At 36.8% G+C, this 23,870-nt stretch overlaps 6 protein-coding genes across 8 annotated transcripts; 3 read left to right on the forward strand and 3 right to left on the reverse strand.

Moving 5' to 3' along the window:
* Positions 1–771: 771 nt before the first annotated feature.
* Positions 772–4,338, reverse strand: COAD (4-phosphopantetheine adenylyltransferase). The gene is made up of 8 exons (XM_088255835.1): positions 4,214–4,338; positions 3,879–3,954; positions 2,682–2,820; positions 2,509–2,580; positions 2,235–2,294; positions 1,589–1,683; positions 1,173–1,242; positions 772–1,060 (listed from the first exon to the last, which is right to left on the reverse strand). The coding sequence occupies exons 3-8, from the start codon at positions 2,799–2,801 to the stop codon at positions 953–955; spliced, it is 525 nt and encodes a 174-aa protein (XP_088111961.1). The 5' UTR covers positions 2,802–2,820; positions 3,879–3,954; positions 4,214–4,338; the 3' UTR covers positions 772–952.
* A 395-nt stretch (positions 4,339–4,733) lies between these two features.
* Positions 4,734–6,809, reverse strand: LOC110774106 (alpha/beta-Hydrolases superfamily protein). The gene is made up of 4 exons (XM_021978645.2): positions 6,175–6,809; positions 5,964–6,066; positions 5,315–5,523; positions 4,734–5,170 (listed from the first exon to the last, which is right to left on the reverse strand). Exons 1-4 carry the CDS (start codon positions 6,807–6,809, stop codon positions 4,903–4,905), a joined length of 1,215 nt encoding a protein of 404 aa, XP_021834337.2. The 3' UTR covers positions 4,734–4,902.
* A 241-nt stretch (positions 6,810–7,050) lies between these two features.
* On the forward strand, positions 7,051–9,496 carry LOC110774113 (alpha/beta-Hydrolases superfamily protein). The gene is made up of 7 exons (XM_021978655.2): positions 7,051–7,180; positions 7,275–7,376; positions 7,465–7,603; positions 7,891–8,061; positions 8,381–8,624; positions 8,874–8,965; positions 9,133–9,496. The coding sequence occupies exons 1-7, from the start codon at positions 7,078–7,080 to the stop codon at positions 9,410–9,412; spliced, it is 1,131 nt and encodes a 376-aa protein (XP_021834347.1). The 5' UTR covers positions 7,051–7,077; the 3' UTR covers positions 9,413–9,496.
* Positions 9,497–10,694: 1,198 nt separating this feature from the next.
* LOC110773723 (uncharacterized) lies at positions 10,695–15,125 on the forward strand. Its single transcript, XM_088244432.1, has 11 exons — positions 10,695–12,296; positions 12,459–12,569; positions 12,671–12,703; positions 13,059–13,236; positions 13,324–13,505; positions 13,605–13,741; positions 13,822–13,917; positions 14,038–14,107; positions 14,199–14,273; positions 14,346–14,391; positions 14,507–15,125. The coding sequence occupies exons 1-11, from the start codon at positions 10,902–10,904 to the stop codon at positions 14,566–14,568; spliced, it is 2,385 nt and encodes a 794-aa protein (XP_088100558.1). The 5' UTR covers positions 10,695–10,901; the 3' UTR covers positions 14,569–15,125.
* LOC110774061 (Rer1 family protein) lies at positions 14,733–17,237 on the reverse strand. Of its 2 annotated transcripts, XR_002529420.2 has the most exons (5): positions 17,078–17,237; positions 16,417–16,775; positions 15,451–15,631; positions 15,199–15,329; positions 14,733–15,093 (listed from the first exon to the last, which is right to left on the reverse strand). XR_002529420.2 is itself a non-coding variant. In XM_021978591.2 (4 exons), exons 2-4 carry the CDS (start codon positions 16,761–16,763, stop codon positions 15,309–15,311), a joined length of 549 nt encoding a protein of 182 aa, XP_021834283.1. In that variant the 5' UTR covers positions 16,764–16,775; positions 17,078–17,237; the 3' UTR covers positions 14,733–15,308. The 2 variants fall into 2 exon arrangements, 1 of the variants encoding a protein (XP_021834283.1); XM_021978591.2 differs by having other exon boundaries at positions 14,733–15,329.
* A 3,024-nt stretch (positions 17,238–20,261) lies between these two features.
* PPA2 (pyrophosphorylase 2) lies at positions 20,262–23,825 on the forward strand. 2 transcript variants are annotated; one of them, XR_015825763.1, is made up of 9 exons: positions 20,262–20,494; positions 21,227–21,376; positions 21,671–21,699; positions 22,037–22,102; positions 22,333–22,440; positions 22,546–22,611; positions 22,975–23,131; positions 23,239–23,369; positions 23,481–23,825. XR_015825763.1 is itself a non-coding variant. In XM_021978550.2 (9 exons), exons 2-9 carry the CDS (start codon positions 21,241–21,243, stop codon positions 23,521–23,523), a joined length of 651 nt encoding a protein of 216 aa, XP_021834242.1. In that variant the 5' UTR covers positions 20,266–20,494; positions 21,227–21,240; the 3' UTR covers positions 23,524–23,825. The 2 variants fall into 2 exon arrangements, 1 of the variants encoding a protein (XP_021834242.1); XM_021978550.2 differs by having other exon boundaries at positions 20,266–20,494; positions 22,975–23,095; positions 23,288–23,369.
* Positions 23,826–23,870: the final 45 nt, after the last annotated feature.

A 23,870-nucleotide genomic window follows, 5' to 3' on the forward strand; every position in this document is an offset into this window, starting at 1 on the left:
CATTCCACACGTTGATGAACACAATTTTCGGTCTAAGGAGGATTTACCAATGTCGCTTCTAAACTTTATATCACACACAACACTCCGAAATTATTTACTTTATTTTTTTTTTCTCTTTTTGTTCTACAACATATTCTCTAGGTTCTCTCATGTTCTAGTGCATATTGTATGATGTTACTATTGTGTATAAACCAACACATTTTTAAGCCAAAAGAGGGCTGGATCTATCGCCTGATGAAAGGAAGCGTGTAATATGAATAAAATACAAGGAGAAACCAAAAGGGTATAAAGAACCTAAGCAACAACAACAACAAAAACCCACAAAATTATACAATAAACAACCCTTCATCATTCTGTGTTAATCATGGTAAGAGCTTATCCCATTCAGTGTGCAAGAAGAACTCAAAATAGCCGCGCGGCTGTACTCTTAAATAAGAGTAAATATGTCTAGCAATTAGGAAATGCATTAAACCATATCAAATATGGATTAGAAAATGACTCACCTGTTCGCTGAATGTTTGCCCAAAAAAAAAAAAAGAGTTGCGCTGAATGGGTAAATTGGTACTGGGAAAATAATGGAATAAATATAATTGCAATAAGTTATTAAAAAATAATACGTAATTCACTATCACAGTTTTACATACAATCACACCAATTTATGAAAGATTGTGATTGAATTTTAATTTGTATGAGTATAAATCCAATTAAAATATGCAACAATAATTAATATATACATAATAATTAATAATTAATAATTATGTGAGAACAATATTAAAAAGTGCCAGGAACCCGTCTAAAAATATTTTATTAATTTCTCAAGTGGAGATTATAACTTAAGATTGCTACAAAGACAAAATCTTATTTCCAGACATTTTTCACCCTCAAGCCTTTCAATGTGACACATTACACTTGCATAGTTTCCAGAAACATGTTTCAGAAGTAGCGGCTAGGTTTACACCGGCTGTTGATTCTTCGCCTTCTCCACTTCAAGCCTCCTTAATGTTGTTGAACTAAGCTTATCTCCACTAGATGCTTCAGAAATTAGATCTACAACTTCAATCTGCACAAGATCCACAATTAGGACTAAGCATCGTAAAGGTTTTCAAAGTAGAATTAAAAGAAGTCTACTTTTGGTAGAGAAAAAGATCAAATGCATAGCAAACAACTCAAACCTTAAGTTGTGAAAGGCCTCTGTCCGCTCTCTTCTTATTAACAGACAGTCCACCGGGCAAAGTCTCCTTGCTGCCAGAAACCAAATCTAGAAAATTAGTGAAGAAGTAACACTCTCTCACCGGTGCGAGGGAGACTCAATAATGAGTTTTATGTCGTATGCAAGCTGAGGTAATTCAACTTATTCCCTTTTTAAAAGGAAAATCAACTAGGGCCAGATCAAAGCCAGACTGATTAGGTTTGAACATTAAACCAGGTGATGATCTACACCAAAACTCCAAAGTAACACATGAACCTCAAGAGTCAAAGGGAGGACAAGCATATCAAGCTTTGCATCTAAATGTTGATGAAGTGCTACTGGGCAACATTATTAGAGAATTAAGAATACTCAAAGAACAGATGTAAATCTGAAACAAACCTGACAACAATTGCCTCCAAATTTTCATCAACTATTGAGGGGCCATAGGGATCCGTAATAGGTTCAACTTGCACTGCCAGCCCCTGCTTGATAGACTGCAAATATTGGCAGGAAATTGAGGACTGAAAGTATCATTATCATTATACATCATAAGATAAGAACACATTTTTTACGGAACAACCAAGCAGCAGCAAAACCATACAGAAATTATTAAATGCATTTCCCCAGATATAGCAAGGTTGATGGTCCATGTGTGTCACCACCTAGTCCAGTTCAGTAACCTTTACCAAAATGAAATACTAGCAAAGGCCACCTGCTGAATCTAGAGACCTAAGTAGATGGGTATGAGCGTGAACATGGTGGTGGAACACATGAACCTATTTCAAACACACAACCTCAGCTACAACAGAATGAGCTGCATTGCTGGCATTTGGATAGATGATTCAAAATGAGGGATAAAGAACAACTCAGTTGCAATTGCTTGCATCAAATGCTCAAAAAAATGATTCAACTAGTGGAATTCACATGGGCATTAGTACTTCTGAAATCTCATTAAACCATTTCTTCTAAAAATGCAAATCCAAAATCTCTTCATTTAGAAACAGTATTCCAGTCACAATGTAAATAATTTCCTTGAACAGAATACCTTGATGTAATTTTCAACATTATGCCTCCTTTCCTCAATGGGTTGTATCAAATCAGCAAACTGCCAGAATGGGAAGAAAAATCACAACATTAATATCAAATCCACTTTATCAACTAACTAAACTGTCTTCCAAATTACTAGTTTAGCACTTACGTTAACCTTATAACTATTCTGGAAAATCATTATCCACTTTCATTTGTTAAAATTTAAATTACAATTCAACTCAAATCCACAAAACTTGTGAAAATCTGAATGATGATCGGAAAAAAAGAACCTGTTTTTTGGTCAACATGGGTCCGTCGCATAGTCCAACCACAATTCGATCCCTTGCCAGCTCCGCCGCTGCCTGGATCCATTTCCGGGCATACCATTAAAATTTTCTTAATGGAATTTTTAGCATCTTAAAATGCACAAACCCAAACAAAAGAAAATGAAGGAGAAAGAAACCTTGAGAAAAAGGCGATGGCCATCGTGTAATCGGTCAAAGGTGCCGCCAAGAACCACGGCCCCATATGTATTCGACGGAGAGAGCTTAGTATTCACCAGCGAATCCTCCAAAGTTGCCATTTTGACGCGCGAGTTTAAACTGGGAAGTGGGTTTGGTGTGGTAGTAGTTAGAGAATGCAAAGACAAGTTTTTAAATTTCTTTTCCTTTGGTAAGAAACGAAAAGTCAATGCTTAAAAATCATTGCTTTTTGTGATTTTTTTTGAGATTTTCTATTTAAACCCCACACTTCTCTTAGTTCACCCCATGTTCTAATTTAAATTTTCGCAATTTCTAAGAAAACCCCACTATCTTTCCAAACTACCCTTAAATATACTTCAAACTGAAAAAAATAAGAAATAAAAGAGATTTTCTATTTAAACCCCACAATTTTTTTTTGTTCATAGCAAAAAAAAACACAAACAAATGGAACCCCAAACCCGAAATTTAATACTTTTGAGAGAAAGAGAACAACTTTACCTCTTTCCAAGTAGAGGAGTTTGTCCTGATATGATCCAATTTATACTTTACCTCTATCCTGATTCAATTTAAATAGGATGTAGAGAAGTTTGTATTTTTCTAAAACTTAATATAAAGAGTGGTGGGGTGTGTGTATAGATGTACTAGGGTTAATTATTAAGTTGGATGACCTTTTTTGTCTTTTTACACAATAATAAAACTTACAGCTTAATGATTTAAGTATTGGGGTGAACAAAGAGAAGTGTGGGGTTTAAATAGAAAATCTCTTTTTTTTGGGGTATGAAATGACAAATCAATACTGAAAAACCAGTACCTTTTTGGCTTAGAAAAATTGTTAAAAAATAATACTTCGAGTACAATGAACCTGGACGTTTTACTAACCAAAGAGCAAGAAGCTTTCCCTAGTTGCAATTATTTGCTCGGTGGAGAGAAAATACAAACAGCTTAGAAACATAAAACATGGTATTCAAATCATCCTGAATTTCCTCGGCACCCAAACCAAATCCAAGTGAAACCAAAAGAACTATAAATTAAAAGCTAAAAATAAGCCGAACCCAGTTCCATTAACTAAACAAATCCCCCGAAAGTCCAACAAAATATCAATCTTGATTCAAGAATATGAACAAACAAAAAAAAAAGTTTCAAACTTGGGAGGGAGAGAGAGAGAGACGAGAGCTGACCAGTGAGTTGAGAGTGGTATTCTGAGACGTAAGAATCTACGATGTTTTTAATGCTTTGAAGTTGTTCCGTCTCTCTCTGAAATTGAAGAGCTTTGATTCTTTAGTTTTCAACGTTCGCTTTCTATATGCCAACTGTGGCAAAAATGCAACCAACTCAACTAAGAAATAAATATTGAACTTTTCCTCCGATCTAAGCCGACCTCACCGAATCCGCACAAGTCTAAGAAAATTAAAATTAAAGGAATTTGGACACAATTTCTCAGAGTTAATGAAGATAACATCAAAATTTTAATCTTCAAAATTTACAATGAAAAAGACGAAGAATGAAGCTTTACTCAGCAATTTCTTCAGGATGAGGCTCCCTTCTTTCACTTTCCCATAGAAATTGGATGGTGTAGTTGTGAACTTGTGATGGTCTGCCTTGCCCGCCATTTTCATCCTGTGGTTTTTACTTTTTAGGGCTCCATTCACGAGTGGGTCATTTTTCTTTTCTCTGGGCTTCCGGGTATGGGTGGGCCTTTTGTTGTTTCTCCTAATTAATTATCTTTTAAATTTTGAGCAAAAATAATTTTTTTGATTAATTAATACTACCAAGTATTTCAAAAAATATTTTGAGAAATGCACGTCAACGTAACATGTTTTCATCACTTTTCAAATTTACAAAATATTCTTCAAATTGAATACCAAACAGTTTTTGGATTTTTCAAATATGATTGTGATTAGCACTTTGGTTTTACATAAAGGTTGAAACTTTCATCACAAATTTAAAATCTACTTCTACTCTAGCAATACATACACAAGTTTCCAATGTGATATAAACAGTGAGCAGATTTGACAAACAGTAAACCAGTGGGATATGCAAACTTCAGAAGATGCATCAGGCAAACTTCACAAATTTCCAATGTGATATAAACAAACAATGAATTCTGGCACTCGTATAAAGATTAAGAAAAGTAAATTGTTATCGTCAATTGATTTATAACCTCAAATAAGTTCCTGCACAACACACTGCATTTGCAGAATTTTATGCTGTCGTCTTAGAGGTAGCTAAACAATCTTTCAAGAAACAGTCGAGCTCTGAAGAGTAGATGTTGGGAAAAGTCCTGAAGTGGTCTACATGGGGTGATGAGCCGAAATTGAAGGACCTAACCATTCTACCCTTCCTCCTTTGCTCTGCAATGAACAACTCGATCGACTGATGCGGAACAACTCCATCAGCGGTACTATACAGATAAAGTTGAGGGCAATAAGGAGTGTTTTCTGAGAGGATAGAAACTACCTTCGACAACCTCCTGCAAGAAAACCAACAGAAAGCAACTTAAGTCAATTGTTTACCCCTTTAATTGAGATGTTCTGCCCATTTTCTTCTACAGCCAATTATATATCAACTATCAAAACAAGATATTGAAACAAATATTAGAACACAGAGTACTTACTTGTCCACATCAGGCAACTTTAGAAGAACTGAGAACAGCTTCTCTAATACCAACAGAACCATGGTTTCAACTATCGGAGGTTTCTCTTCTTGCATCTTTGACAAGCTCACTGCATCTTCAGATTTATTCAGTTCTCTAGCCTCAACTGCGGGGCTTGTTAAAGAGCTGCGTTTCTTCAAGATGGCGACAGAAAAGCCCGCTGCCCACACCTGTCAAGTTAAAGAAGGTTATAGCTCAAGTTCAGCTCAACGAAATAAGTGCAAAACGAAATAACATCCTACTTAATTAGAGACATATAGCTCAACTTCAGCTCATAGTGAAGGTATAATCATAAGAAAAGGCATAGTTGGCCAGTTAGATTAAAATGTACTCCTCTGATCCAATTTATTACACAACTTCCATCAAAACATGGCACACGATTGAGAAACCAAAAAGATAAAAAAAATTCATTGCAGGGTTCTAAGCAAGTCATTTCAGCTTCTACCAAATTGGGGTAATGTCTTATAGAAAACAAATCTATCTGATAAAACTTTGACCAAACAAATCAAAAGCACAATCTAAGCAAAAAAAACTCATCCAATTTTCACAACATTTTACATGGTAATCAACCAATATTTCGAAATGTAATAAAACCATGATTTGAAAGAACCTTAGGATTAAAAGGCTCCGCTGCTCCTGAATCAACAACACATCCTTTAATCTTCTCCATCAGGTCTTGTCTACCCTGAAGAATTTCAAGAATGGCGCCATATCTGCCAAAAAGATCAACAACCTCTAAAAACCCAATTGTTGGCATAAGAGCACAGTACTAACAGAAAGCAAAGATTTACACAGCGAAGACATAAACAAAGAGTACCTACACAAACCAACCCGTATTGCTGAAAGTGTGAAAAAGCAAACACCTTTCTCTCCCATCCTCTACCCTCTCCTCCATCCACGAAACGAGCTCGTGGGCCAAATCCGAAACCCGTTTTTCGACCCGGTGGCCCAAATCAAACCAGAGCACCTCCCTCGCATCAACAACGAAGGTCACGGCGTGAATGCCTCTGGATTTATACCACTCCACATACCTCTTCAGGTGCTTGGTCTTGGCCCCAAGCCAACCCAGCAAGACGACGGTTACTTCACGCTTTTGGGTTCCGAAAGAACCCACATTTCCATTAATGCCACTCTGGAAAGCTCGGTTCCATGTGAAAACGCCGTCGTGTGAGTGCGAGTGAGAGTTGTTGAAGTTGTTGATCAGGAATTGGGAAGAGAGAGAGAAGAGGAGGGATTGAAAGGGGTTTGTATGGGTGGAGAAGGTGAACGAGGACTGTGGCTGTGCGAGAGAAAGAGAAAAGGGGGTTCTTTTGACAACGCCGTTTCGAGCGACAGTGTGAAATGGAAGTAAGGAATTTGGGGGTCGGAGGAGTTTGGGAGAGAAAGTAAGAGCGGACGGCGTCATTTTGGCTAAGACCTGGCGATTGAGACTGAGAATTCTCACTGGAGTTTCCATGGCCCAAGTCTAATGAATCGGATTTTGAAAACCGGTTTGCAGTTCGGTCATAAAACGATCGCAATCACCTGAGAGTAACTAAGAAACGACGCCGTTGACTCAAAATGGCGGTATATTGTACAGAATGAAAAACGACATACCGTTCATGTGATCTCTCCTGGTTTGTGTCTACCACTCCTCCACAACTCGAAACGTACACCAACCACAGAGAAAGCTCAAAACTTTACAAATTACACTCATTTTTGAGAGCCTTCACAACCATTTTCCAATGTCTTCCTCATGTGCCGTTCTGCCTTCAGCTAGAACAGAGCTCTTCAACCCAGTGCATGAAAGCAGGTTCATTGCATCTACAAGACCATTTCAGTGCAACAGTAAGTTCATTCACTTTATCTTTCTATCAAATCAAGAAAAGTTTCAATTTTTATTCTGGCTTGTGACTGATGAGTTTGTTGCTCTACTTGGAAGGAAGCAAATGTGTAATGAGCAGGAGGGGTTTTGCTTTTAGAGGAGTTGCAGCTTCAGGACTCTCAGTTGTGGGCTCTTCTTTGACTACTCAGCCTGTTGAAGGTTAATCAATCTCTTTGCTTGTTCTTTTTGTTTTTAGAACAATTCCTGCGTTTAATTTGAATTAAGTGGGAATGTTTTTTCACTATAGGTGTTGAAAGACTACCGTTCAAACCGGAGGGGTACAATTTTTGGACATGGAGGGGTCACAAAATTCATTATGTGGTGCAAGGAGAAGGGCCTCCTGTTGTTCTTATCCATGGGTTTGGTGCTTCTGCATTTCACTGGAGGTTTGCTATTTTATGACCCTCACCTTCTATTTTCCCTTCAATTTATATGTCAAGTAAAATTGAAGAAACCAGGGGGAATTTCCTCTTTGCTTCTTTTGCTTCTGTGATTAAAACCCAATTGTTGTCAACTTGTTATAAAGCCTTAAATTGCAGGGAATTGGTTTTTCTTAACACTTAAATCTTAATTTTCCATTGAATGTGTTATTAGCTACACATTAATGTTAATGGTGGCTGTAAGTGTAGTATACTTTAATGCTGATAAGTTTTTACTCTCTCCCATAATACAGGTACAATATACCAGAGTTGGCTAAAAAATACAAGGTTTATGCTATAGACTTACTGGGGTTCGGGTGGAGTGAGAAAGCACTTATTGAATACGATGCCATGGTTTGGAGGGATCAAGTCGTGGATTTTGTGAAGGAGATAGTGAAAGAACCAACAGTTTTAGTTGGAAACAGGTAATCTAAACTTTATTTGGTTACATATGGTATCTTTAATAATTCATTTGTAACTAAGTTAGAAAACTTCAAAGAAACGTGAATGGGGATGATCACGACTTTTGAACCATCAAACTATGTTGTCTAAATGTACCAGCTTAAAACCTGAGTTGAGGTTTTCCTGAACTTATCCAATTAAGAACTTCACTCTGGCACCTGTTCACAAGAGGCTAATTTTCTTTTAGTTCATTGTTGCAAGCTGGACAATGTGTTTATTATCATGTTTTCTTTTGAGATGGCAGTTCAACTAATGATTATATGACTCGCTGTAAATTTTCAGCCTTGGAGGTTTTACAGCTTTGGTTGCAGCAGCTGGGTTGCCTGAGCAAGTAATTGGAGTTGCACTCCTCAATTCTGCAGGACAGTTCGGAAATCCAAATACTGAAGCCGAGAAGTCTGAGGAGGAAACAGCCCTGCAGAGGTTCATCCTAAAGCCCCTGAAGGAAATTTTCCAGCGGGTGATACTTGGATTTTTGTTCTGGCAAGCAAAGCAACCAGCTCGAGTTGAATCCGTCTTAAAGAGTGTAAGTCTCTTTCTAGTCTTCTCCTTGAAGTCTGAGAATATATCATCCTTAGTATGTAAAACAAATGAATTAGCAAGCTTTTCTACCATTCTTGCAACTAATCTCACAGATATAAGGGCAGTTTCATCCCAATCCCCAGTATATTGCAAGTCGCCATTAACCCTCTTGCAATCATTGTAAAAGAGCCCTCCCACATTCATGATAAATATTTTGACTGTATGTTTTAAGTACTTATTTTTGCCAACGCAGGTGTATAAAAATACCTCCAATGTGGATGACTACCTGGTGGAATCCATAACAATGCCAGCAGCTGACACAAATGCTGGAGAAGTCTATTACAGGTATGTGGAGATCTGATCGTCTCTCTTTTAGTCTTTCACATGAAAGCATCTAATATAGATGCACTGAATAAGAATGATGCAGATTAGTGAGATCTTGAAAATTTGGTCATGAACATTGGTGTCTAAGTCCTTCCTATGTATGTTGTTTTCTTATTTGTTTTGTGCAGATTGATGACCCGGTTCATGACAAACCAGACCAAGTATACTCTAGACAGTGTCTTAAGCAAGATGTCTTGCCCGCTGTTGTTGATATGGGGTGACTTGGATCCGTGGGTAGGTCCTGCCAAGGCCAACAGAATCAAAGAGTTTTATCCAAATACAACTTTGGTAAATCTACAGGCCGGGCACTGTCCACATGATGAAGTTCCAGAGCTTGTCAATAGGGCTTTATTAGATTGGTTATCAACTTCGACATCTGAGGCTGAAGCCTCTCTCCAAACAGTTTGAATACGAATTTATACTTGTAATACCAATTTAGAATTGTAAATTCACGAACCAAATTACCATTTAAGGGTATCTCTCCTTCCTTCATCTTTATGATAGCATTTTTGAACTTCAAGTAAGAGCTTCCTTTTTAGTTGCAACAACAGAATACTCACCCTAGGATTTGCCTCTTTGTTTTGTTTAGGGCATTGCGCAAAAGAGCTTTAAGCCACTTTTTATTGCGCCATTTTGTCTTTTAAAAGAAGCAGTTCAGCTATGAGAGTTCCAATGGCTTCCATATGTTCTGTTCATACCTAAACCACCAACAGGGCCCTTTTTACTTTAGTCACCAAACCCTCAAAAAGGCAGGAAAACCAGAAAAGACACGACTTCATCCATAGAATAATTAAACATTTGTGTTTGTCCAAGAAACTTTTTAGATTTTAAAGCTCATTCGAAGAGGAGAATTCGTTTCTTTGTCGTTCTTGTAATTGGCTTAGTAGAGACAGCATTGCAACATGGCCTTTGGAGATGTCTCGGGTCTACAAAGCACATAAAGAATCCCAAAATTGATCATATTACGAGGTCATTTGTACAGTATAATAGGGGTTATTATGTTATGTGCATGACCTTATAGTTTATTTGAAAAAGATCCACATACAACAACAACAAAATGCACGTTGGGTGGGTCTTTGAAACAGTTCAAATCATTTTGATAATAATAAGGTTGATCAGTCAAGCAGCAAACGTAGTTGTTTGTGTAGGCGGAATCGAGCTTCAATTCATAAGCTGACGATATATGTGTTGCAAGTAATGTAATATGTACCACATTTACCGAGTATGTTGTTGATTACATCTCCGACGAAAGATGTAACTAGTTTGATAAAACCTAACAAAGGGCAGTGCCAGTGTGTTTAATTGGAGATAAACGAAATGAATCCAAACGACAAACTTCTGCAGATGACATGGCGCGGATTTAGGAATATATGCTGTTATAGCCGCCATGCAAATGCCGCGCAGTTATTCCATGCAAAGTTGCAATCTTTGCCTGTAAGCTGTAGCCCCATAACAGAGAGAAGACAAAGACTAAACCACAATGGCCAGCTTAGAAATTACAGAAAGACGAGCTTTTTTTAATACATTATTTTCTGTTTCTAGCTGTAAATTTAGCAATCCCATCATATTTCATCGACATTGTTAGCATCAACAATGTCTCTCTTCTTTGTAAGCATCGCATCCGCATGGTTTTAAGTATCTCTGCCTTCATAGGTTGGTTCAATAGCACTTTCCTTAGGTACCCTTTTTCTTTCGTCTTCTCATTATCTCCCTCCTTTATCATGTCACTCCTTAGATTCTCAGATTTTCCAATGCCCCAAACCTCAGATTAATTTAGTCCTTGTGAATCAACAACTCTTTGATTTCTTGGCCTGGTTATGTTCCATCTTAGGAGCAACAGAAAATAGTGTGTGGTGTTCAAGCTGGTTTGTTTTGAGCTCTGGTGGGTGGTTAAAAAATGGAGAATAATTGGTCAAGGCATGGTAGAAATTCTGTGACTCCAGTGAAGCAAAGGAGGAGTGGATATGAGCCGTCTGATGCTGAGACTGAAATCCCAGATAGTCCGTGGCACGGCGGCAAGATGAGGATTAATGTTGGCTTGGAATATGAAGGGACAAAAGCAGAGTTGGATTTGGCAAGAAACATTAGCCCTTTGAAGCAGAGCAGGGGGCACTCTTCAAGAATTGAATATGATGGCCCTTCTCTTAGAACTAACTCTGTAGTGAGCCCAGTTCGAAGAAGAAATAGCAGCAAGTCACCCTACAAGCCAAGGAGAGATGATGGTAATGCACGAAATTCACCATTGGCGGGTTCTGATCTTCATAGAAATATTAGCCCCTTGTCAAAATCTGAGCGCAGAAGACATGTTTCACCTTTCCAAGCTGAGAGGGGAGAGCATGATTTGAATGGTTTTGATGACGAGATTGTGGGCTCAAACAGAAAGCAACAGCATCACAGAAGGAACAGCAGAGAAGAGAAGAAACCAAACTACAGCAGGAGATCAACAACTGCTCCAAGACATAGATCACCAAGAGAAGTTGACCAACAAAATAGTTATGACCAAACACCAACTAAGGGGGAGAGAAGTAGAACACCAACTAAAGTGGAGAGAACACCATCACCATTGTCAAAAAACATGGCTCAGAAACAAAGGCCAGTGAACTCCCAGATGAAATCGCCGTCCGTTGGTGAAATCAATGAAATGCTTGCCAATGCAAAGCTTGCTAGAACTTCTCCAAATCCCCTGTCCAATAACAAAGCTCCAGTTTTTGGAAGCTCAGACTCTATATCACCAGGTGACATCTTCTTTTCTAGAGAGTGCACAGTCATGGCATTGCCAAGAAAGGTCTTGGTGAACAATGGTGGTTTTGAGGGCCCCTATAGTCCCAAGCGCAAAATGGTTCCCCAGAGAGACTTTGCTGCCTCTCAACACAGAAGCAGAACAAATGGTAGTTATGATCTTAATGGTAATGGTAGAGGGACTCCATCCCCTTATGGCTTGTCACAGACAACCACTACCACATCAAGCTCCGCCGTGAGCAGGCAGAGCAGTGGTACGCTTAGCGTTGGAAGCAGCAAGAGGAGTGATGCAAGTGGGACCACAACGGCAAGCATGAGGAAATTCACAGAAAATCGAAGGAAAAGTGAAAGTCAGGCATGGTTTTCGTGTATGAGAAAGGGTGCTTGCAAGACTAAAAAATCACCTGAGCGTAGTACATTCAATGAAGCTGCATTCATTGAGAAAGCATTTGTGGTTGAGAGTCTCAGACAGTTCTGGGCTGATAAGCACCGACCCGCTTCGTTGAATGGATTCACTTGCCACAAACAAGAAGCTCAAATTCTGAAGCAACTTGTGAGTTATTTTGGGACAGAATCTTCTTAAATATGTATATATATTTTTTTGTTATACATTGTGGATCATTTGCTTTGTGTACTGCTTGTTTTTTCTAGTTCCACATACTTTCTTATACGTTTTCCTCCCTACTTTCTTACTCATATTTTGTTGAGTTTGTAGGTGATTGATAACATCTCTCCTCATATTTTGTTCACTGGACCATCTGGTTCGGGGAAGAAGGCTCTAAAAATGGCTTATCTACGAGAAACATATGGTGATTCAAGTTGGGAAGTATGCTTCTTTTCATCAGATGCAATAACCTTGAACCTTTTTTCCTTGGACATTGGCTGACTTGATCTTTTCTTCTTCTTTTTTTTCCTTTGTTTCTGCAGATATCTCATGATTTAAGATATTTCCAGGTTCAGGTATTCTGTACTGAAATAATGAACAAATTATCAACTCCGCAGTTTAACTTAGAATTTGCAAATGCTCATAGCATCCTTAGGAAATTGATGTTTTCAATATAGTGAAGTGAAATTTTCTAATTGCTGATTGACAGAAAGAACTACAAAGGCTATTTTACTTAAGCAAAAAGCTAACTCAACTAATCCCTACCCTAACTACATGGGTTGGTTGTTAATCCCTCTATTTTACCTTCTGCCACAATATTTTGGCTCATATTACCATCAAAACAAAGGCAGAAAAACACATCAGTAAGCTGTACATTTTTTTTTTTTTTAAAAAAAATTTATGGGAGCTCACATTGTCATATGCTGACAGGAACAAAAGCCAATCCAAGTAGTGGTTCCATTGACATCCAGTGCTCAACATGTAGAGCTCAATGTACAATTGGAAGCAAATGCTAGATATGCATTAATGGGTTTGGTCAGGGAAATAAACAATGAGAATGCAATTGCTCCTGAAGTCAGCACTGTTAATTTCAAGGCAAATCATAAAGGTTCAGTTCTCTAAACGCATGCATAAATCCCCTCTAAACAATTTGAACCATTCACTCAAAGTCGAAGCTACTTCTTTTTTGGTCCAGTGATAGTTCTTTACGGTGTTGACAAAGCAGCAGAGCATATTCAGCATTTGATAAAATGGATAATGGACTGTTACTCAGATGCTTGTAAGCTCATACTCTGCTGTGAAAACGATGCAGCCGTCATCGAATCGGTGAAAAACCGGTGCAAGGTTATCAAGGTTGATGCTCCTGTAACTCATGAAGTAAGTATTACCTTGATTTTAGAGTCACCAAAATGCTTCTGTGATTATGTGTAAGTTCTGAGTTTTCTCTGTCATTAACCCCACTTTATAAATTCCCAGATTATGGAAGTTCTTATTCAGATTGCAAGGAAGGAAGACTTCGACCTACCTATGAGCTTTGCTAATAAGATTGCTATTAAATCAAAGCAGAACTTGAGAAAAGCAATCATGGGTCTTGAAGCATGCAAAGCACACAAGTAAGAACATAATGAAAAAAAAATTTATTAAAAACATTGTTGGATTGTACTCTGACTTATGTGGAGCTGTGCCAATGCAGCTATCCTTTTGGAGATGATCAACCAATTCCGCTTGGATGGGAAGAGGTGCTGCTTGAACTTGCTGCTGAAATCCTAGCTGATCCATCACCTAAGAGGTAACAATTTCATTTTAGATTTTTATGTACTCTCTCTTCACACAGTTCATCTAACGACGTCCCGCGATATTTTCTATTTAACAATAGTTGAATTGATTTCCAAATTTGATCTTTTGTCAGATTATTTTTCATCCGGGGAAAGTTTCAAAAGCTTCTCGTTGATTTTGTGCATCCGAAACTGATTCTACTGGTATTGCATTCGTACCTCAGAGTTGTTCTTCGTATCTACTTGCTCACCAAAGTATAATTGTGTGATTGAGTTTCCAATTTCCAACATGCAGAAGCTCGTGGAACAGTTCCTGAAGGGACTAGATGGTAGTACTAAAAGGGAACTTTATTATTGGCATGCTTATTATGTAAGTTTATCTCCCGCATTCCTTATTTTTGTCTTGCTGAGAAGGTGAACTAACTTATATTTGTCCTTGCAGGAGAAAAGACTCCCAGCAGGAGCGAGTGCTTTACTGAAACTAGAAGGTAACATATGCAAATCACCAAAATCTTTCATCCAATTTGGGCACATAATCAATAATTTGGGCAGAGACCACTCTTGTAATAGTTTACTGGTTAATCATGCACTTTTCTTTTGCAGAATTTGTGGCTAAGTTCATGAGCATATACCGGAAGAGTTCCAACAATCGTCAATATGCTTAGCTCTACAAGCCCTCATTGAGAGTCCATCGTTTCTTGCCTCCTATGTATAGGTCGTTATCAAGATTGTGTTACTGCAGCTAATACCGGGAAGATCAGAATGAGACGGAGATAAATGCCCCTGGAAATTTTTTCCTAGGGTCATGGTGATCATGAAGACCTAGATATAGCATAAAAAGAACACATTCTCTTGTTTAGCCTAAAAGAAATAAAACAACAGCATACTCATTCTCAGTTTGGTCAGTAAGTATTTCTTCTGACATGAACAATGATAAGCATGTCAATTAATATCTCAGTTCGCAAGAATGAAAACACAACTAAGGCACCCATCCGAATAAGAAGCAGCTTCTCATGCTTTGAAATTGCTTACAACAAAAACATTGGGCACATGCCCCCACACGTAGAACACTATAACATAATCCGCAGTTAGCCGAGATTCCAGGTTTAATGCTGTTTCACCCCATGTCTACTTTAATCTGCCAGGTAATCTTTATCGGAAGACCAGTGTAGCTTGAACCCTCATTAGGCCTATGGAAGTGATAGATGAACTATCAGGGCATCCTGGCAAGACCTGTCATCCACTTCTAAACTAGAGAGTCTAGCCAATGTACAAATACACTAAAAGAACATTACCTTCAAAGCATATTTAAGATCTCCAAACGTATCTTTTTTTTCTTTAGTCACAAGATCTACAAATCAAGCATTTTTGTTTTTAGATTTGCAGAAAAGCCGCTCCCATTCAGTTACTTCTTCCCAGTGTACCGCTGTCAAAAAACAAACGGAGATAGCATATAATTAGCTTCCATTCGTAGTAAGGGATGCATGACCTACATATGAGGGCCAAGCACAAAGATGGGAAGAAAGCACTAGAATATGATTACTCACCTGCTTTCCAATATCAAATGGAACATATTTGTATTTGATCATGTGTAGGATCTGCCGTTTCATTGTGAGGACAAATAGAACAATCCAGTAGCATAACAATATTGGCCAGAAAACAGGTACATCCAGCACAGAAATGAAGGTCAACATAAATGCAACAATAAATGCCTTTGTGATGGAATACCTGAAACCATTAAACAATTTCATTTAAAAAAATTCAAAATCAATACAACATCAGTACACTAAAACCATTCTTAACAATTGTGCCTCCAAAGAAATTATTAAAGACAAGAGACAATTCAGCTTCTTAACTGCTTTTCCTTTTTGGGGTGAGCCAGTTAGTCATGAAATTAAGGTATTCGATGGATGCATTCTCCGTCTCAAGAACATGAATCAGGTTACAGCAAGAAATCTCAAACTAATACTCCATGGCATAAACACCCTATCAACTCAACGCATTTAATAACTCCCACAACCTGATGGCTATAAGCCATATCAGCAAGGAGACCACCTCCAGCAGAACCATCCTTCAGTACTTAAGAACAACTTCCACCATTGACTAAGGAGACAGTTAAGAGCCGAAACTCATATTATTGAATGTCAAAACGGTTTTCTACTAAAGTAAAACCTATCAAAGCCCATTGGTAAAAAGGGAAACATATGGTTTACAAACATTTCTAAGTAAGTTGAACTAAATACCCACAGGAAAAAGTAGCATACAGATTGTTGGTTCATCTAGTAAGCTCCCCATCTCTGCTGCTCAACAGTAAACAGTTCCATTCCAGTCAAGGACAAAGGGCATTATTACAAGACACTTCAAACGTTTATGACTGCTAAAAGATTCACTTACACAAACAAATGCAAAGGGGGTTTTATCAAAATGTGGAGCAGACCTAACATGAGAAATTGCAGTCACTAGTCCAGATACCATTACTGCAAATATGAACCAACAGAATGAAAGAAATTTACCAGAACTTAAACTCGGGAAGGCGGCGAACAAAAGGCCTAAACTCATCAGCACCTTTTGTTGGCAATGAAGCCCCATCCAAGGCTTCAAGCTCCGGGTCCACCTTCGGTGAGAAAAAGCCTATCAAGAGATTCAAGACATAGATCCCCAGGCCATAGGAGATAACATAGAACCCTTGAACATAGTACACACGCAGAATGTAAATCATTGCCACAGCAAGGGTTCCTAGCCACCTATTAACAGTGTGAGGCGTTGACCGATCCAAATAGTACTGGAATGCTCTCGAAAAATCGCTCCTCCATTGAGCCAGCGGTGCCGCTGGTGCTCCTTCACTTCCTGGTCCCTCCATCGAAATCAGATTCTACGAAAAAAAAATTGCAACAATGTAGAAATTAAAAGCATGATATGAACCAAAAATGACTATTTTTTACAATTTGGAAACACAACCTAATATAGCTACTTAGTTCGTTTGCTCAACATAACATCATTGAGAAAAGGCGTGTGAATCGATGTTACAGTTTTCTCTTTTCTTCTATCCCATTTTCTCAGGAAACAAACGGAAGGCTACAGATTGCCCTTGTTCATCAATGAATTAACTGCGCTTTAAGCTAAACCAATAATAAATGAATCTACGAGACTAAGATCAGCAAAAGAGCAAATTACCTGGTGATGACTGAGTTAGGGTTTCGAAAAGTAGACAAAACGAGGAAGATGATGAAATTACAACGGTTGCCACTCAGCGTCAGCGATTGGCTCTCGTGGTCTGTTGTTCATAAAGCTCTGGGAACGGGATGTGGGGATTTACCCGCGTCCAACTTCGTGAGTAGGCCTAACAATGGGTCGGGTCAATCAGCCCATTTTGGCCCAATGACCAAGGGATAGGGTGATTCCAATTTGGCTAGTACGGCCGGGCGGCTATACTCTTTTTTATAATAAAATTTCCAGTGTATAGCCGAGCGGCTATACTATTTATTAAAAAAAAATCACGCCTATCGTCTTTGTGGAAATCGTATAGCCGCGCGGCTATACTCCTTGAATAGAATATTTCTACAGTATAGCCGTGCGGCTATGCCCATTTAATAACGTAATCTTAATTTCTCTTTTTTAAGTTGTTATGTTTCAATTATTATTTACTTTGTGAATAATTAGTATTTAAATACTTAAATATATTTTATTTTTATTCAATAATATGTGAGTATTTTGTGTATAATACGTGAATTTTGTGTGTAATATTAAAAATTTTGTAAAAAATAAGTGTATTAAACATGAAAAATACATACGTACATGTATAATATGAGTATTAAACCTGAAAATGCTAAATTCTTTAATTTTAATTTTTTTAAATATGAAAAAGTGTGAATTTACCATATTATCCTCATTTAATTAATAATTTCAATTCTTAATGTTTGCATTAACCAATGGCATTTTCTAGTATTTTGAATGTTTCACCATTCTCTGCCTTTTGCTTTATATATAGTAGTTATGTTTCAATTATTATTTACTTAGTGAATAACTAGCTTCTCTGCACGCGCTTTCGTACTTGCAAGAGGCTTTTTTAAAAAAAAATTTTAAAATTTATTTTAGAATTAAAAAAAGATAATGGGTAGTTATATTCCATAAAAATTAGGATTCATTATCTAATTTTTCTTTTAATTTTAATTTTTTTAATATGAAGAACTGTGAATTTACCATATTATCCTTATTTAATTAATAATTTCAATTCTTCATGTTTGCATTAACCAAGGGCATTTTATGGTATTTTGAATGTTTCACCATTCTCTACCTTTTGCTTTATGTATATAGATTAGTATTTAAATATTTAAATATATTTTGTTTTTATTCAATAATATGTGAGGATTTTGTCTATGGGGAGCATTTTTGCTCACCACTTTAACCATGGGTGTACCCTCACCACCATCCTCAATGCTTGACACGTGTTCATAGGTATAATCATGATTCCATAAATACAAAGCAAAAGTTAACTATGGTTATGTTTATGGACACGTGTCAAGCATTGAGGATGATGGTGAAGGTACACCTATGGTTAAAGTGGTGAGCAAAAATGCATCATTTGTCTATGTCAAGAATATAGCCGCGCGGCTATACGATTTATTTAAAAAAATTCAACAAAAAAAACGCCAGTGATGCCGGGCGGCTATACACTTTTTTATCAAAAAAAATCTAGAGACCGGCTATACTATTTATAAAAAAAAAAAAAATCAAAAAAACGACGCCAGTAATGCCGGTCGGCTATACTCTGTCTTATAAATAAAAATTCCAGAGTATAGCCGTTCGGCTTTATTATTTATAAAAAAAATTCAATAAAACGACTCCAGTAAAGCCGATCGGCTATACTCTTTTTAATAATAAAAAATTCCAGAGTTTAGCCGTGCGGCGATACTATTAAAATAAAGGCCACACATATCACCTAGCTCCCAGCTTGTGTTTTTGTGATAGAATATTTCCAAGTATAGCCGTGCGGCTATACCCATTTAATAGCATAATCTCAATTTCTCTTTTTTAAATAGTTATGTTTCAATTATTATTTACTTAGTGAATAATTAGTATTTAAATATTTAAATATATTTTATTTTTATTCAATAATATGTGAGTATTTTGTGTATAATAAGTGAATTTTGTGTGTAATATTGAAAATTTTGTTGAAAAAATAAGTATATTAAACATGAAAAATATGTACATACGTGTACAATATGAGTATTAAATAGCAAAATGCTAAATTCTTTTTATGGGTAATAATTTTGAAAAGTAAAAACTCAAAAGGGAACAATAGAGACTTAGGTAATGACTTAATAGTAATGAATAATGCTCTAAACTACTCTTATCGATAAACAAAAATTGGGGAAAAAAAATTCACAGTATCTATTTCAAGAGTATAGCCCCGGCGATACTATTTATAATAGTAAAAAATTCCTACATGAAATGAACTTTAGAATTTTAACCAAAAAAAAAAAAAAGAACTTTAGAATCACACCAAAATCTCATTTACAACATAATAAAGAGGCTTTGAACTTCATATAATTTACAAAACTACCATCGGTTTTCTTAGAACAAGCCCAACCTTAAAATCTTACAAAAAAACCAACACTCAAAACAAAAGGGTAAAACCGGAATTTAGTATATTAAGTAAACTCTAGAATGGGACAGCTGGCAATAATAGGGTTTTTTTTTTGTTTGTTTATATAATTTAAATGGTATAGTATTTATCTATAATGCTAGTGATAAAAATGGGTATATAACTAAATATCTCTTTTTTTTATTTTTATTATATTTATAAAATTATTTTTAGAAGGAATATGTTTGAGATCATTTCAATAAAAAAAGAAGCAATGAAAAAATTATTTAAAAACGAAATCATATTGTACAGTAACTATAATAAAAATTACTATTCTCAATCTTATTCCAATTTGTTTTTACTATTTTATCCCTTACTAATCAAGTTATTTTATTTTATAACCCTAATTAACGAAGAGCATTTCTTGGCATTTTGAATATTTTACGGTTTTTTCTATCTTTTGATTTATATATATATATAGATTAAACAATTTTTTAATGATAGCATGCATACTGGCCAGCCCATGTATTGCCAGTTGTAAGCGGAGAGGCAAGTTTACGCAAACTTTTATCAATAGAATAATAATTTACAAAAGTTATTTTGTTTTTCTGGATTAATTTCCAAAAGTTATTATAAGTGTTTTTTTTTTTTTGGGGTCAAAAGTTATTATAAGTGTTAATCGAAAAAAAAAAAAAGGTTAGCGTACGTGTAACACTATGATTGGCTCCCTATTTTCGTTCAGCCGCTGTAAGAGAAAAAGCTTATTTTTGCGCCGAAGTTGCCAACTTGGGAAACCATTCTCTGACGCATACCGAAATAGTGGCCGTCCGATTGACTCCGTTAAGATCCAACGACTGGTATTGACTTATGACTGACCGCTGCAAGAATTTGACAGCAGCATCTTCGTCCTCCTTCCTATAAATTAAGCTCAGAGCTATCTCAGTCTCTTTCTCACATATACACGCAAGTTCTAGAACCTATTTTTTGCTGTGCATTGCTGGTGCTCTGTAAGTTCTTCTTATCCCTTCTTCAATGGTTTCAGAGATTTTTGGTTTCCTTTTTTGCTCTTTTTCATGGCGTAGTCTATGGTTTGTGTGCTTGGTGTTCTGCTAAATAGAAAAATTAAGCGGAAACGATTTTATTAAATTCTTCCAATACTGCATCTGGATGGAAATTCTTGGTTATCTGTTTGATTTGCTTTGATTGGGTTTGTTGCGTTTGTATTTGAAATCTTAATCGTTTGTATTCTCTGGGTCTGTTTTGAGTATGCTATGCATGAAGATTTCAATTTTGTGGTTCTTTGATATTGTTGAATCAGTGTTCATTTTCGTTTTGTCTTGATTCTATCTCTTTCATTTCTGAGGTTTTCTGAGGTGTTAATCTCTTACATGCAATCGGTATAGCATTGGGGATTGTTATATCTATTTGTGTTGTGAATTATAAAATTTTGACGTGGTTTCTGTGACTCCCAATATTTTGAGGGAAAATCTAGCAGTCTTTTCTTGTTCTTGATTTTCATATTTTGTATTTTGTCCCTCGATTTTGAGAGAAATTCCACTTTGTTAATAACAGAAATTCACTATGCCATGATTTCCTGCCGTCATAAGTCCTTATTAGTCCTCTGCCATGATTATTACTCACTGAAATTCACTATGCGTGTGTAATTACTCAATGGGTAAAATATGATTTATTCAAGAAGATTGTGTGGTAAGGTTTCTTTTTGTTTTCTTTTTTCCAAGGCTTTCTGTAAGGGATGAATATGGCTAACAGTGGTGGAGAAGGGAGTGGAAAGAATTCAGGATTTCCTCATGTTGTCCTCAATGAAAGAATCCTTTCTTCAATGTCACGGAGATCGGTTGCTGCTCATCCCTGGCATGACTTAGAGATTGGTACAATTTCTTTGGGCTTTTTGACTTTCATTCTCTCCTCTCTCCTCTCTTTTTGATTGGCTGAGCATTTCCTTTACCCTGAAAAATTAGGGACCCTAGGGCTTTATATATAGAGAGAACTTGGTTTTTCCTGTCACTGCACGGAGAGAGTGATGAGCATTATTATAAGTAGTGTTTTGTGCGTGCGTGCATGAGTGGTTGAGAGAAGCTTAGATTTTCTTGTGTGTGAGGCTGTTGTTAAAGAGTTCCATGCATGAGTTGAGAGAGAGACTCACATGTTTTTCATCTGTGCAGGACCTGGTGCGCCAGCAGTTTTCAACTCTGTAAGTTGTTATTTGTACTAGTATTTGTTGTTCCTTTTGATAAATTTCATCATTCATATTGGTCTCTTCATTTGGGAGATTATGTTGATAGTCTGTACATGAATGTGGTTGAGGAGATTTAAAACCATTTAGAATAAAGTTGTGTGATGCCTTGCATATCGTTGTGGTGGATGAGATTTAAACCTTTTAGAATAAGGTTTGTGTGATGCTTCTCTTAGTGGATGATGAATTTCATAATCGTCTTCAGTTATTTAAAGATAAAAAAGAATTATATATTCTATCTCAAGATTCTGTAACAACAGTTATGTACTAATTCAAATGTGAATTTCTGTGGCAGGTTGTTGAAATTAGCAAAGGCAGCAAGGTTAAGTACGAGCTCGACAAGACAACTGGCCTCATTAAAGTGAGACTCTTCTTCTTCTTCTTCTTCTTTCCTAGATGACAAGCTGTTGCCTCTGTCATAAATATTGAACCACGTTTATTCAATTACGGTTAGAGAATTTCAAACAAGTTCTATATCATTACCCTTGTTTGATTTACGTTATTATTGTCATGGTTGCTAAGGTATTGACATCTAATATGAAATTTATGCCTCTCATGGAGGACACTAATGCATAAGGATCTTTAATGTAGGTTGATCGTGTTCTTTACTCATCAGTTGTTTATCCACACAACTATGGTTTCATTCCCCGAACCATCTGTGAGGATAGTGATCCTATGGATGTACTGGTACTGATGCAGGTAAAGTTATTTCGACACATAATTCTTTCCACAATGAAATGAATCTGATTTTGGTGCATTCGGTTGAACTTGTTAAATACAATCTTGGATTTTTCACCCATATAGGAGCCCGTTTTACCTGGTTCTTTTCTTCGTGCTCGTGCTATTGGATTAATGCCCATGATTGATCAAGTAAGTATTTATGTTTTTTCTGTCTCATGCTATCTTACTTGACTGGAATTAATGCCCATGATTGATCAAGTGTTTATGTTTTTTCTGTGTCATGCTATCTTATTTGACTGGAACATCTGCGCCACAATTATTGAACCTTTGGGAATAGATATTATTACTCTTCAGGGGAAGCTAGGGTTTTGATCTAGGACAATAAAAATGAAGCTTTTAATATAACAAAGGAAGGAAATTTGGTTTCATTTCACTGTGGTTTTTCACTAGCTTCCATCAAATTCACTCTCTCTCTCTCTTTTCCCTCATTGAGATCTGATTCCGTACATCCAGAAGAGGGTGTAGCTATCGATAACATGAGTTCTATTGCAGGGTGAAAAGGATGATAAAATTATTGCAGTATGTGCTGATGACCCTGAGTTCCGCCACACCAAGGACATCAAGGATCTTCCTCCCCATCGCCTTGCAGAAATTCGTCGATTCTTTGAGGACTGTATCCTATTATCTCATGCTTGCTATGTTTACTTTGGTTAGCAGTATTCAACCCCATTGTATTGAAACTGTTTGCACTCCCACTAATAAAAATCACCTGAAATCTATTTGCATGATTTCAACCATCCATTAAATTTGTGGCAGACAATATGTACTGGTTCTTCTGTATGTTCTTAACTCAGTGTTATGATAGACAAAAAGAATGAGAACAAGGAAGTGGCTGTTGAAGATTTTCTACCTGCTGAGGCTGCCATCGATGCCATCAAATACTCCATGTGAGATAAAAATTTTAGTTCCTCTCTGTTCACAGCCACCTATGATAATTGCATAGGGAACTTAAATATTTCATTTCTACGCTTTTCTTAAAAGGATGCCTTGTGTTGTAGGGACCTGTATGCATCTTACATTGTGGAAAGCTTGAGGCAGTAACTAACCTGGTGGCTAATTAGTGAAATGGCTGAAACCATTTAGTAATGTAGTGAGGCTTATAGACTTCTTGCAGAATGCCTCTATATACAAGTTCTAATTCCTCAACTACCAAACCATTTCTCCGGATTTGAATGGAGATGTTATGCTGTACTTTTGATCACATCTCTTCCAAAGACTTGTATGTGTTGAATGCTGTTTGGAGTAGTTTCCAAGTATTGGCTTCCTCGGTAGCGAGGAGAATGTACTATCGAAATGGTACAAATAATTTCTTCCATTTTGGATGCAAATGATATTATGCTCAATGAATCTAGATTGGGATTGCATAACTCAAATAACCTTTATGGGCA

This window comes from Prunus avium, chromosome 7, assembly GCF_965620075.1.
Source record: "Prunus avium chromosome 7, drPruAviu1.hap1.1, whole genome shotgun sequence".
NCBI lineage: Eukaryota > Viridiplantae > Streptophyta > Magnoliopsida > Rosales > Rosaceae > Prunus > Prunus avium.

Excerpts from the sequence above, each read along its gene's own strand:
- LOC110773723 (XM_088244432.1), top strand. The coding sequence starts at position 10,902 with ATGGAGAATAATTGGTCAAGGCATGGTAGAAATTCTGTGACTCCAGTG. Across the intron at positions 13,742-13,821 it reads GAAGCATGCAAAGCACACAA|CTATCCTTTTGGAGATGATC; the intron begins GTAAGAACATAA and ends GTGCCAATGCAG. Across the intron at positions 13,918-14,037 it reads GCTGATCCATCACCTAAGAG|ATTATTTTTCATCCGGGGAA; the intron begins GTAACAATTTCA and ends ATCTTTTGTCAG.
- LOC110774113 (XM_021978655.2), top strand. The coding sequence starts at position 7,078 with ATGTCTTCCTCATGTGCCGTTCTGCCTTCAGCTAGAACAGAGCTCTTC. Across the intron at positions 8,062-8,380 it reads ACAGTTTTAGTTGGAAACAG|CCTTGGAGGTTTTACAGCTT; the intron begins GTAATCTAAACT and ends GTAAATTTTCAG. Across the intron at positions 8,625-8,873 it reads TTGAATCCGTCTTAAAGAGT|GTGTATAAAAATACCTCCAA; the intron begins GTAAGTCTCTTT and ends TTGCCAACGCAG.
- LOC110774106 (XM_021978645.2), bottom strand. The coding sequence starts at position 6,809 with ATGGAAACTCCAGTGAGAATTCTCAGTCTCAATCGCCAGGTCTTAGCC. Across the intron at positions 5,524-5,963 it reads CGGAGCCTTTTAATCCTAAG|GTGTGGGCAGCGGGCTTTTC; the intron begins GTTCTTTCAAAT and ends TTAACTTGACAG. Across the intron at positions 5,171-5,314 it reads AAGTTGCCTGATGTGGACAA|GAGGTTGTCGAAGGTAGTTT; the intron begins GTAAGTACTCTG and ends GTTTTCTTGCAG.
- PPA2 (XM_021978550.2), top strand. The coding sequence starts at position 21,241 with ATGAATATGGCTAACAGTGGTGGAGAAGGGAGTGGAAAGAATTCAGGA. Across the intron at positions 21,700-22,036 it reads CGCCAGCAGTTTTCAACTCT|GTTGTTGAAATTAGCAAAGG; the intron begins GTAAGTTGTTAT and ends TTTCTGTGGCAG. Across the intron at positions 23,370-23,480 it reads GATGCCATCAAATACTCCAT|GGACCTGTATGCATCTTACA; the intron begins GTGAGATAAAAA and ends CTTGTGTTGTAG.
- LOC110774061 (XM_021978591.2), bottom strand. The coding sequence starts at position 16,763 with ATGGAGGGACCAGGAAGTGAAGGAGCACCAGCGGCACCGCTGGCTCAA. Across the intron at positions 15,632-16,416 it reads CTTCCCGAGTTTAAGTTCTG|GTATTCCATCACAAAGGCAT; the intron begins GTAAATTTCTTT and ends TAATGGTTTCAG. Across the intron at positions 15,330-15,450 it reads CATTTGATATTGGAAAGCAG|CGGTACACTGGGAAGAAGTA; the intron begins GTGAGTAATCAT and ends GTTTTTTGACAG.
- COAD (XM_088255835.1), bottom strand. The coding sequence starts at position 2,801 with ATGGCAACTTTGGAGGATTCGCTGGTGAATACTAAGCTCTCTCCGTCG. Across the intron at positions 2,295-2,508 it reads CCATGTTGACCAAAAAACAG|TTTGCTGATTTGATACAACC; the intron begins GTTCTTTTTTTC and ends CCATTCTGGCAG. Across the intron at positions 1,684-2,234 it reads ATGTTGAAAATTACATCAAG|TCTATCAAGCAGGGGCTGGC; the intron begins GTATTCTGTTCA and ends CAATATTTGCAG.